A 12,551-nucleotide genomic window follows, 5' to 3' on the forward strand; every position below is an offset into this window, starting at 1 on the left:
ATCTCACAACAATTTCGTCTAGTTTTTTGGGTTTATTTCGTCGACAGCACCCTATACTTGGTAAAATAGTAACACTTGCAACAGATAGCCGAGAAATCTGTGCATTGTGTTTTTCTTGGTTTGGTCTACATTTGCATCTCGAGAAGACATAACAAAATTTATCGAGGAAAAGAATATAGGGATGGTGAAAACTAATAAATTGATATAATTTCATCGGTATATTGTTGATATAGAAACTTAAAGGTTAAAATAAGAAGAAACGTCAATGTTAGAAGAGTTTAGCGATATAAACTTAAGAGAATACACAATTCAATTCAAAAACGGGCTTGCACATCTCACCTTAACTCAATCAAAAGATCGGAGTCCTACTATTTACGAGTACATACACAAAGGAGGACATATGTCGTGCACCTGGTGCTGCCAGCGCCGGTTATACACCGTAGAGGTTCCCAAAAATTCTTAAATTTTGTGGGAACATATATGAGTTAGCCCACAAAAAATAAAATAAAATTGCACTGCCAACACATCACATATGCACTAACGTGTAACCTAGGGAAATGCACACGAGAGAGAGAGAGAGTCATCGATGCAGCTTGCTCAGTCTACGACGGCGTGAAAGAGCTCTTGTGAATGAAAAGAAAAACTCTTAGCCAACAAAGCCACCCTTGATTCTTCGTTGAAACCATGGATTAGTATAACACTTGGCACACGGAGTTGACCTGTTGCACGAAGAAGCTCACCTGGCACACCGAGTTGACCGAGTTGACCTGTTGATCGTTCATGCGCAAGCATAACACGGGGGTAGAAATCACATATTTAACCTGAGGTCCAAATCAAATCACAAACTGACTTCGTTCCGAAAAAATTTCACTCTGCTGACCCTTTTGTGTGGCGCCCGACAGCTAGGTGCCACACACTACTATGCAGCGCCTCTCTATTGGGCGTCGCACCTCGTGCCAGCGTGGCAGCCCTGGTTCAGTTGCGGCCCCACAGACAGCATTGCAGCGCCTCAGACTTAGGCGCCACACTTGTAATGTGCAACGCCTAGCTCTTGGGCGCTGCACAGTGAGTTAAAGCGCATCGGCCCAGCCCGGCCAGGCAGTTCTTCCCCCTCTCCGCTCTCTGGACAGAGAGCAGCGGCGGCGCCCCCATCGAATCCCCCCCCCCCCCCCCACACATCCCTCTCAGACCTGAAGATTTGATCCGTGGATTCGATCTCCAATCCATCCTACTAGGTAAACTCCTCCGTTCCCTTTCTTTTCCTCCGTAAATTTGTTGCCATTTTAGAGATTTGTCCAAGATTTGATGGAACCCTTGATTTGCTTGATTTAGGATGTGTAGTCATAGTGGTAGTACCGTAGTGTTGTTGCTTAGTTCATAATATATAGTTCTTGTTAGTGAAACCCTAGATTGTTTTGTTTATATATATATATATATATATGAGATGCCTATTTATATAGATAACAATGAGATGTTGAGTTTTGTAGAGATATATGATCTGTTTTTTAGATATATATTAGATGTTGATTTTATTTGGAATATTAGATGTTGAGTTTATTTGAACACATATGACATATTCATTGTGTGAGAAGGAGATGTTGAGATTCTTGTAATTGAACACATATTGGATGTTTAGTGTATACCGATATTTGAGATGAAGATGAACTCATATATGTTTATTGTTTGAACTTTGTAAGGATGGTTTCGCTTCTTGACGATGTCTACGACACGAAACACCGGGCCTACATGATGCGCGAGAAGGAGATGGTAATAATGAGTAATCTAAATATTTTGCCTTAAGTTGAAATTTACATGCCCTAAGATTTGTCATTACTTGTTTTTTGCAAAAGCTTGAACCTTTGAAGATTCGGTATCACGGGGTCTCTGGTCCTGCCATGCCTTACGATGAGCGGTACACACCGTACATCAAGCAGGCAGGACTACTCCCGTGGATTCAGTTGGTCAGCCGGTCCATGCCGAATCTGAACGCTCCACTGGTGTCCGCTCTTGCTGATCAGTGGAGGCCGGAGACGCATAGTTTCCATCTTCGGACTGGGGAGATGACCGTGACGCTCGAGGATGTCTCGTTGATCACCGGTCTTGCTATCGACGGGATGCCTCTCTGTATGAGCACCGATTCTGATGGGTGGCACGAGCAGATGATTGCTCTTATCGGTATGGCTCCTACCGAGGCTGAGGCTGATGTAGAGGAGGGAGAAGAGAAGAAGAAGAAGGAAAGGAAAGCATCCGGAGCTGCTTTCACGTGGATTCAAACTCACTTTGCGACGTGCCCTCCGGATGCCACTGATGACGTGATCCAGACACATGCTCGTGTCTACATGTGGTATGTTGTGTCGAGGACTTTGTTTCCTGACTCCACTGGCAAGAACGCTCCATGGATGTGGCTGAAGGCGTTGACCGTCTTCGATAGCAAATGGAGCTGGGGTTCAGCGACTCTTGCCTACTTGTACCGACAGGTAGTTGGTCTGTTTTGTGATCAACTCATTTCTTCATTAGCAATGCAAGCTTGCTATCAAGTTAACATTGTTTTTCTTTCATATGCAGCTGGACGATGCGTGTTGCAGGATCACAGATAGTGCAGGCATTGGTGGTAATATGCTTCTACTTTCTGTATGGAGCTGGGAGCGTCTGCCTGTTGGACGCCCGAAGAGCGTCAGGTTTAATCCTTGGTATGAAGATGAAGATGACGAATTACGGCGCCCCACTTGGGCTTACAAGTGGGATGTGGTTTCCGAGATGACGAACGATGTCAATCTCATGTACGAGAAGTACGTTGCCGAGTTGGACACGATTACGCCTGAGCAGGTAACGAGGTCATTACTTCAGTCATTTCTCATGTTTGCCTAAAAAAATTCACCAATTTTGCATTGTTGCCCTATTTCATAGGTGGAATGGCAGCCATATGGCGCCGATGACAGACTTGGGTACACCCCGGAGTTTACCATCAACCCGATGTGCTTGCGGGATAGGGATCTCTGGCGTATGCGGTGCCCACTGATATGCAACTGGGCTGTTGAGTTTCATTTGCTACATCGCGTGTCTCGTCAGTTTGGTCTGTTCCAGCCTCACCCGCCGGAATGGGTGGATACGGACAAAGCACTTCATAGGTAAAACAGCATGAACCGTATTGACTAAGCATCGTCACTCCTTGATTTTGCTAATGTTTGGTTTTGTACCATGCAGGTTGGACAGGAGAAGGCAGCGGAAGATAAAGGACTGGGACAAGCATCATGCTTCGTATGTTACCCGCTTCCAGCTTTGTGTGGAGGAAGCTCGTAGCAGTGCACGCGCCAAGCTTCGTGAGCATAGTCCACTTGCTTTTGATAACTACATACGATGGCTTCTTGAAAATACTCGAGTTGAGATATGCCCGCCGGCATATAATGAGGATATTCTTGAAGAACCCGTAAACTTTGAGGATCTATCAAAGGGGAAGTACAACAGAGATGTCAGGGTAGGGCACGGAGTCCCTGCTGTTCCGGTGATTAACTATGTGGTAAAGTGTTTCTTCTTTACTTTCCCGTTGGCCGTATTACACATGTTTGAATGGCTAACGTGTTCATTCTTTCTCATCCGCAGCGCACCGAGATCAAGAAAGCAGCTGATGAGAGCCAGTCTATTCTAGAGGAAACACCGGTTGGAAAAGGCAATGATGATGGTCCACTACGAGCATTCCTCAAGGTACAAATCGCATTCACTATGAGAGGTAGTCTATGTTGCGGAGTTTCATATCTTCCACACTTGTTCATGTTACAGCGTCAGGCCAGGAAGTTAAGGCGGTTATCGAATCTTCTCGGTTGCCGTGATCCCGAAATTGATGAACCATCTGCCTCTAGGTCTGGTACACCATCAGACCCCTCATCTCACCATCAGAGGGACGATGTGAGTTCCTCATATGCTTATCAGGATGATGAGGGTGCGGTCATCCAAGAGGTATGACTAATCCTTTAGATGTGATTCTCACTTGATTACGACGTCGGTCTTCACCATATTGTTTGATTGTGTGATAGGGCGATGATCTTGATGATGACATGACTTTGGCGGACGCTCAACTTCGGTCCCCATATGTGTTCAAGCCTAGGCAGCCCAGACGCCGGTACACGCCCAACGACTTTGACAACAGAGGCAACCCAAAGGTGGTCGTAGGGACCTCGCGGATGGCTAGCTTGGATCATGAGGCGGAGGCGGAGGAGGAAGTGCAGGAAGAGGAGGCTCGTCCATCCAGGAAGAAGAAGATTGCCTGCAGGCGTGGCACCAGGAACACGCGCGGAAGGCATTAGTGTTTGTTACTATGGAAGTGCTCTCTTGTAGCCGTTTCGTTAGGTTGATGAACTTGTTGGGTTATGTTATATGTTGGTGAACTCTTACTATTGTGGTATTTGTGTTGTCCTAAAAGATGTGATGTTCAAATTATTAGTTGTCTTTGTTCAGTATTTTTCCTAAATGATGTTGTTTTTATTCAGTTGAATTGTTCAGTATTTGTATTTGCTAAAATGGAATCTGTTTCTGCAGTTTGGCAGTTAACAGCACTGCAGCGCTTGACAGTCAGGCGCTGCACTGTACTATGCAGCGCCCAAAGCCTAGGCGCTGCACCTCATAGTGCAGCGCCCGTCCCATAGGCGCTGCTTAACTGGCCATGGCTGCCCATAGGGCCACAGAAGGCTTTGAGCACTGTTCTGGGTGTTGCACGGTTGTTTACTGCAAAAACAGAGTTGACAGCACATTCATTTCATCGGAATATCATAATACTTACAATGACTGCATCATCACAACAATTTGAACAAACAAAAATTTTATGCCGACGATTTCATAACTTAAGACAATTCGAACTACGACATGGTTCACGACACATTCATTACAAATGACAAATGGTAGCTTGCCCTAGAAAATAGTTCACCAACATCTTACATGCCCTCACAAGTTCACGACGAGTGCACCGAACCGAAGTCCCTACTGAGTAGAGAGAGGCCATTTCCCCTTCTTGTCACGGGCCGAGTCCTCCTTTTGCGCCTCGCGAGCCTTTGCAAGCTTTCTTGCCCTCTCCTCCTCACGAGCAAGTTTCGCTTGGCGTGCCCTCTCCTCGTCTCGTTTCTTCCGCTCCATCCTCTCCTTCTGACGACGCTCTTCCTCCAAGCCTCTTCGAAACGATTCTTCGAACCGCCGTTGCCGCCTAAGACAATCTTGGTATTGGTCCTTTTTGACATCTTTTGGCACTTCAAGATCTATCCACGTGAAGTACTTGCATAGAGGAGGCGGTGACTGCATACAAAATTTTTGTTAGTGTTGACACACATTCGATAGTAACATTTTACTTCTTGAGCTTACCGGTGGTTGGTCATAAGCGTTAGTTGGAAGTGCACGATCATAAGCATAGTTCGGGCATACAAAATATCTCCGCCCTTCCGTCCATGATTTATTTCGGTCGGTGGATACCTTCACCTTGCAAACATCTCCACACCAACATGGCGGGATGTTGGCATCTTTCTCCTTCACCTTGTCCAAAGATGTGTCCTCCCACTTGTTCGGCATGTCTTCTTGGTTAGCACACGGTGGCCTCGTCATGGAACCGGATGAAGCCATGCCTACAAAACCGATAATTCTTGGTTAACCCTAACCCCCACTTAACAATAACACAATCCTAACCATAGCATAACCCTAACACCAACATCAAACACACATACCCCTAACCCTAGCATACCATGAAAGCCTAACCAACCCAAATTAGCAAAGAAACTTAACATCATTCAACAAATATTTGCAAATCCAAGCCAAAACTAGGGTTTCCCCAAAGTAGCAAGATTTGAGCAAATGTGACAATTCCTATGGATGAAAACGAGGGGAACGGAGGAGATTACCTTAAGGGAGGGTTTGGCTTCAAAATCCACGGTCAAATACTCCGGATCCGAGGAGGATTTGAGAAGGGGAGCCAGGAGGGCAGAGGGGAGGCACTGAGCTTCGGGTTTGTGTGGGGGTGGGGGTGTGTGGGGTGGGGATGGGTGGGAGGGGGGTGAGTGCAGCAAATAGATGTCCAGCCGTGCAGCGCCTAAGGGAGAGGCGCCCCACACCATAGTGCAGCGCCTACTCTTTAGGCGCTGCACTTCTGGACATCCCAGTCCAGAGAGCAACAGAAGCTTCCAGTATGTTTTCTGCCCAAAAAAATGCTAAGTGAGTGTGCAACGCCCAAGGGATAGGCGCTGCTCTGTACTGTGCAGCGCCCAGGCGTGAGGCGTTGCACATTACAGTGCAGCGCCCCTCCCTTAGGCGCTGCAGACTGACTTAGCAAATTTTTGGGTGCAAAAACTCCTGGAACGCTTCTGTTGCTCTCTGGACTGGGATGTCCAGCAGTGCAGCGCCTAAGGGAGAGGCGCTTCACTATGGTGTGTGGCGCCTCTCCCTTAGGCGCTGCACGGCTGGACATCCCAGTCCAGAGAGCAACAGAAGCATTCCAGGAGTTTTTGCACCCGAAAATTTGCTAAGTCAGTATGCAGCGCCTAAGGGAGGGGCACTGCACTGTAATGTGCAGCGCCTCGGCCTTAGGCGCTGCACTATCTGCTGTTTTCATATACAAAGTGATTTTTATGTTTTGTGATTCACATAGATGGCACATAATCATATCCAAATCACATGTAGTAGTCCAAATCACATACTCATACACACATAGCAATAGAGTTGTCCAATCAGATAGTCATACACAAACATTTAGCCAAAAAGACATAGTCATTTACGTCTCATATCACATAGTAGCACACATTTTGGTTCATAGAAAAGGTCATGGTCCTTGTCCCTTCTTCTTCCTCTCTTCTTCTTCTTTTTCTTCTTCTTCTTCTCCCTCCTCCGACCACCAAGGGAGCTCACCTTTCGCCTCCGTGTCCTCCACCCCCTTCATTGTTTCCATACCTATGAAAATGTCAATATAATAGTTAGTCACACAATGCAAAATGACAACACAAGCATTGAGCCAAAAGAACAAGATCATAGTAAGTCACATACGGCAATGGTCCATTGAGCCAAGTGAACATTCCTCCACCACGGCCGCCGCCAAGGCCAAGATCACCACCACTGCCTCTACCACCACCATGGCCTAGACCACCACCACGGCCTCTACCGCCACCATGGCCTAGACCCCCACCACGGCCAAGACCATCACCATGACCTAGGCCTTCACCACGGCCAAGACCATCACCACGGCCTAGGCCTTCACCACGGCCTCTACCACCACCACCACGGCCTAGACCATCACCACGGCCTAGGCCTTCACCACGGCCTCTACCACCACCACGGCCTCTACCACCACCACGACCTCTTTGTTGCCTAGTGCCTCGTTGGCTTGTTTGACTTGGTTGGCTACTCCTTGGTTGACTTGGTTGGCTATCATTTGCTTGGCTTGTGCTTGCATCATTTTTCTTTGATCTTTTTCTTGATTTGGGACAAGTTCTTGTGTTGTGTCCCCCATGACTGCAGTCCCCACAACGGGATTGCTCACGAGGCTCTTGGAATTGGCCGGTGCCGTATTCTCCACCGCCACCACGGCCCCATCCGTCCATGTCACCTCTAAGACGCTTTGTCTTACGTCTTCCCCGTCTAACGACCTTCAATTCCGGGTCCGGCCATAGTTGAACTCCATGATACTCCGGCCATTGTGATTGGTCCAAGTATGGCTGAAACCGGGGAGCCCATGTATTCTTTACCGTCATGATTGAGAACTCGGACTCCCTCACGGTAAGAGGGTAATTGACGTCCACATTCCTAACACGGGCTGCATTTAACAAGTGCAAGCATGGGAGATGAAGCAACGGCTCATGCAGCTGCAATCACACCGTGTTAGGGAGACCTTGAAAGTGCGGCATCCGTGTTGGTGGCCATCATTTGTGGTTCCTCCAGGCTCTTTCACCTCATACTTCCATTCGTTGTCGTCATATAGTACAGCTTCTTGGGAGTCTGCCTTTCGTGATTGAAAGTCCAACCATTCTTCAACCTTTGGTGGGAAATAGTACTTGCGCTTATCCTTGTTCTCACCAGCAATCTGCTTATCCGTCTCCATTGAATACTTCAAAAAGTATCCATTCATCTTGTCAAATGTGTATTGAACTATTGCCGTCACAGGTAATGCACGTACACCCTTGAGCACCTTATTGAAGCATTCTGCCATATTGCTTGTCATTTGACCGTACCTCCGGCCATCTTCATCGAAAGCACGTGCCCACATATTCCTTTCGACAATGTTCTTACTGAGAAATTCATGACCACCGGGGTCAAGTTTCTTGTGTCTGAGCAATGCATTGAACAATGTGGCAAACCGCTTGTTGGTGAAAGCGAGACAACAATCTTGAAGATCATCGGCCAACTCCTTGATACCACAGCCCTATAGAAGTTTGCACAAAAGTGCCTCATGCACCATCGATGGTGCAACTTTCTATGTCCGGGAATGTCAACCACCACCGCATTGAGAATTCCTGGATGGCGATCCGATATGACACAAATTTCCCTTTCAGCCGGTAATACCCTTGTTCTCAATTGACGCAAGAACCACTCCTAGTTATCATTGTTCTCCACCTCAACCAAAGCGAAAGCCAAAGGCAACACCCGGTTATTGGCATCACTTGCTATTGCAACCAATAAAGTGCCCTTGTATTGTCCGGTCAAGAACATGCCATCAATGGCGATGACGGGCCGACAATGCTCAAAAGCCCTCATGCATTGCTCAAAGGCCCAAAATGCACGGCCAAATACTCGGACGGTCCTCCCGTTGTGAATCAATGTTTGGTGCCCATGAGGCTCAAACCACGTGAACCATGCATGGGTTTGTAGTGGCCATAGCTAACAACAACCTAGGGAGTCGGTTGTATGCTTCCTCCCAATTGCCATACAACATCTTGAATGCGGCTTGCTTTGCCTTCCATGCCTTGTCGTACTTTACCTTGTAATGAAAGATGGCTTTCACAAGGTCAATGACACTCTTGATGCTCATTGTTGGAAGTGTGGATATTTGGTTGGAAAGCCTATAAGCGATGAACTTGGACGTGAGTTGTCTGTGTTGTTGGTACACAAGCTTGCCATCCACATTCTTGTGCCGGCACATGTGATTTGGTAGACAACTCACTATGCGCCAAGTGGGACCTCCTTTCCATGGCCTTGCACGCACAATCCATGGACAACTTGGCACTTCACATTTGACCGTGTAACGCACATTGACGTCCGAGTTGGCCACTTTATGTGGACGATAATGCGTAACCGAGTAGTTGTCGAGCCACATCTTCAATTCCAAGAAGGATTGAAACTCACAACCGGGATATATCCCGTTCTTGCCGTCTTCCAAATCACGGTGAGAACTTGGCCTAGCTCCAAGAGATATGCATTTGCCACCATCCACAACGGCTTCATCCGCGAGACTAAGATCCTTGAACAATGATGTCTTGTGATCCCGCCCGAATACCTTCTTGAATGCTTAGGCCTCCTTCGGTGTGAACCCCTCCTCATCAACTTCTTCATCGGGACCATCGTCATCCGAGTCCGATGCATATGCACGGGAAAAAGGGATGGATTGGTCCATTGTCTCTTGCACATGATATTGGTCGAGATCACCCACATTGTTGTCATGGAGATCAACTTCGTTGTCATCCTCCTCGTACTCATCATTCTCCTCTTCAAAACCTTCATTTTGGTTGTTTGGAGTCGGGCTCAATGTTGGCCAATCTTGTTGCGTGAAATGAGGTTCACTCATTTGATCTTGGTTCATGGGTGGTGGAGTGCTAGCAACCAACGGGGAGGGGTTCCGGTTCAAGTCCAAATTCAAAGTAGACTCAACCTTCTTGGAGGCAAATAACTCAAGAGCCTTGTCTAGAGATTCGGCAACCGTCTCCTTGTATGCAACCCAACGTTGCTCGGAGTTCACACGCATTGTCTTCCAACGGATGTGCATTCCAAAACCAACATTATGCCTTCCCACAAACTCAACAACGTCACTTGGGTCCATCCAATTCAAATCCTTCCTCACTTGGTCCAAGAGCTCCGCATAGCTTGGACTACTCTCAAACATCATGTCAAGCTCATCCGGGGCCGGCTCAACATTGCCTTTCAAAAAGGCCTCTTTATCCACATGATGAACATAAACACATGTTCTCCCCATCCCTACAATAATAAAAAACACACATATATCAAGTAAGTACTTAACAAAAAATATTTGCACAAAATACATATGCCATAACATATATATGAATTAATAACCCTAACCCCCACTTAACAATAACCACAATCCTAACCATAGCATAACCCTAACACCAACATGAAACACACATAACTCTAACCCTAGCATACTATGAAAGCCTAACCAACCCAAATTAGCAAAGAAACATAACATGATTCAATACAAATTTGCAAATCCAAGCCAAAACTAGGGTTTCCCCAAAGTAGCAATATTTGAGCAAATGTGACAATTCCTATGGATGAAAACGAGGGGATCGAAGGAGATTACCTTAAGGGAGGGGTTGGCTTCGAAATCCACGGTCAAATACTTCGGATTTGCAAGATTTGAGAAGGATTTGAGAGGGGGGGAGGGGAAGAGAGGAGGGGGCAAGGCTAAGGGTTTGTGTGGGGTGGGGTGTGTGGGGTGGGGGTGGGATGGGAGAGAGGGTGGGGCCAGCCTAAGTGGAACACAGACTGTGCAGCGCCCAAGAGCTAGGCGCCGCACATTACAAATGTGGCGCCTAAGTCTGAGGCGCTGCAGTGCTGTCTGTGGGGCCGCAACTGAACCAGGGCTGCCACGCTGGCACGAGATGCGACGCCCAATAGAGAGGCGCTGCATAGTAGTGTATGGCGCCTAGCTGTCGGGCGCCACACAAAAGGGTCAGCAGAGTGAAATTTTTTCGAAACAAGGTCAGTTTGTAATTTGATTTGGACCTCAGGTCAAATATGTGATTTCTGCCTAACACGGGTGCTTCGCAAGACACACTGACCAGCCAGCATTAAAAGGTGGTTGCACGGCCGTATGGTCCACGCGAGCCCGACGTGTGTTGGGTAGTAGCCATTAGCCAAGGAAACCATGCATGATTCACGTGTAAAACCGCTTAGCCCACACGCCTGTGTTAATTAACACCGTTCGTTCGACTTTTCGAGTACAGCCTACTAAAAAAGGAACGCCTCCGTGTAACTCACCCGGCTCGCCGGAGCGGTGAGCAGCAGGCGGGCAGGCGTCGCCGTCGCATCGTACGTCCAGTCCATGCCTATCCACAAGCCAAGCCAGCCAGGCCAGCAGTCCGGAGCAGAAGAGAGGACACATGGCCGTGCGTCGGCGTCGCGCACAATAATGTCTCCCCGGACACGATTCCGATGCCAAAGCCGTCCGATCCTCCGATGCGTTGCGTGCGCACATGCCCTCCCCTCCCTGCCGACGGCGACGTGCAGCGGCAGACGACGAGCTGATGAAAGAAAGCGACCGCCGGGGCGTCGCCAGCCACCTCAACGACGGCCGCCGGGCCACCACCGGGATTTTTCTTGTGGCGGAGACTGGCGGTGACCCGTCAGCTCGCACCAACCCCCGTCCCTGTGTTTGGCTTTGCAGTACGAGTGTACTACGATCGCTCGCTCGCCGTGGCATCTGCCTCCGCACGTAGTACAAGTCCCTTTCCCCCATGGCCCGTGGCGTTCCCATCCGCACCACCGTTAGCCAGCCAGCCACCGTGAAATCTAGGAGAAGATGAGCGTTTTTTGTGGTGGTGTGGCGGACGTGATCGATGGGCGTCTTCAGAAAAAGTTTAAGGACTGGACTAACTACCGACTGATCGGTAGTTAGTAACAGATCCGGACGATTTTCCACCTGTGCTGACCGAGGCTGCATGTATCGGAGCAAAAGCGTGACTTCACATACACACTTGCATACTATTTGATTCTTCATGCACAGTAATTCATTATATGCATGCAAAAAAGACGAAATTGCTTACGTCAGCAAAGGTACAATCTAAATTCAATATTCAAAATGTTTTATAGACCAAACAGTAACTCCGATTCAAAATCTGTTTTCACACAAAATATTCGTCACGACGAGATCTTCAAAACTAGATCCCATGTTGATATGTTTCGACAACTTTTTTTTCCGAACAAAAGTTACCACATCGGCTATGTAAGTTATCACGCATGTGCTGCATATGTTACCATGTTGTTTACACAAATATTACCGGGGCATACAACTGATTTCTCTAACCTTCTTATCAGATACACATGCATGCATGCACAGGGACAAAAAGGTTGTCATTCTAGATTCTTCCTAGATGATTTTTTTTAAAAAAAAATTGTAGCTCAAAGATCACCTCGGATTGAAAAACTATTTTTATATAAAAAATCATCATGATGAGACCTTCCAAATTAGATCATATGTTTATATGTTCCGATGACTGCTTTTAAAAAAGTTACCATGCCTATGCTTTACACAGAAAATTAATAGAGCGTAAAAATGATTCCTTCAACTTTCTCATGACATGCACATGCATGCATACACTACAGATAAAAAAGTTGATCTCATACTTTTTCGAAACTTC

The 12,551-nt window shown here is 47.3% G+C and overlaps 2 protein-coding genes across 2 annotated transcripts; one reads left to right on the forward strand and one right to left on the reverse strand.

Moving 5' to 3' along the window:
- Positions 1-2,559: 2,559 nt before the first annotated feature.
- On the forward strand, positions 2,560-4,389 carry LOC147992621 (uncharacterized). Its single transcript, XM_087540938.1, has 6 exons — positions 2,560-2,826; positions 2,908-3,128; positions 3,205-3,517; positions 3,601-3,702; positions 3,778-3,954; positions 4,032-4,389. Exons 1-6 carry the CDS (start codon positions 2,560-2,562, stop codon positions 4,299-4,301), a joined length of 1,350 nt encoding a protein of 449 aa, XP_087397064.1. The 3' UTR covers positions 4,302-4,389.
- A 582-nt stretch (positions 4,390-4,971) lies between these two features.
- On the reverse strand, positions 4,972-5,601 carry LOC147992622 (uncharacterized). The gene is made up of 2 exons (XM_087539088.1): positions 5,347-5,601; positions 4,972-5,280 (listed from the first exon to the last, which is right to left on the reverse strand). Exons 1-2 carry the CDS (start codon positions 5,599-5,601, stop codon positions 4,972-4,974), a joined length of 564 nt encoding a protein of 187 aa, XP_087395214.1.
- Between the last annotated feature and the right edge of the window lie 6,950 nt (positions 5,602-12,551).

Source organism: Triticum urartu, chromosome 1A, assembly GCF_056163025.1.
Source record: "Triticum urartu cultivar PI428250 chromosome 1A, HENAU_Tu73, whole genome shotgun sequence".
Lineage (NCBI taxonomy): Eukaryota > Viridiplantae > Streptophyta > Magnoliopsida > Poales > Poaceae > Triticum > Triticum urartu.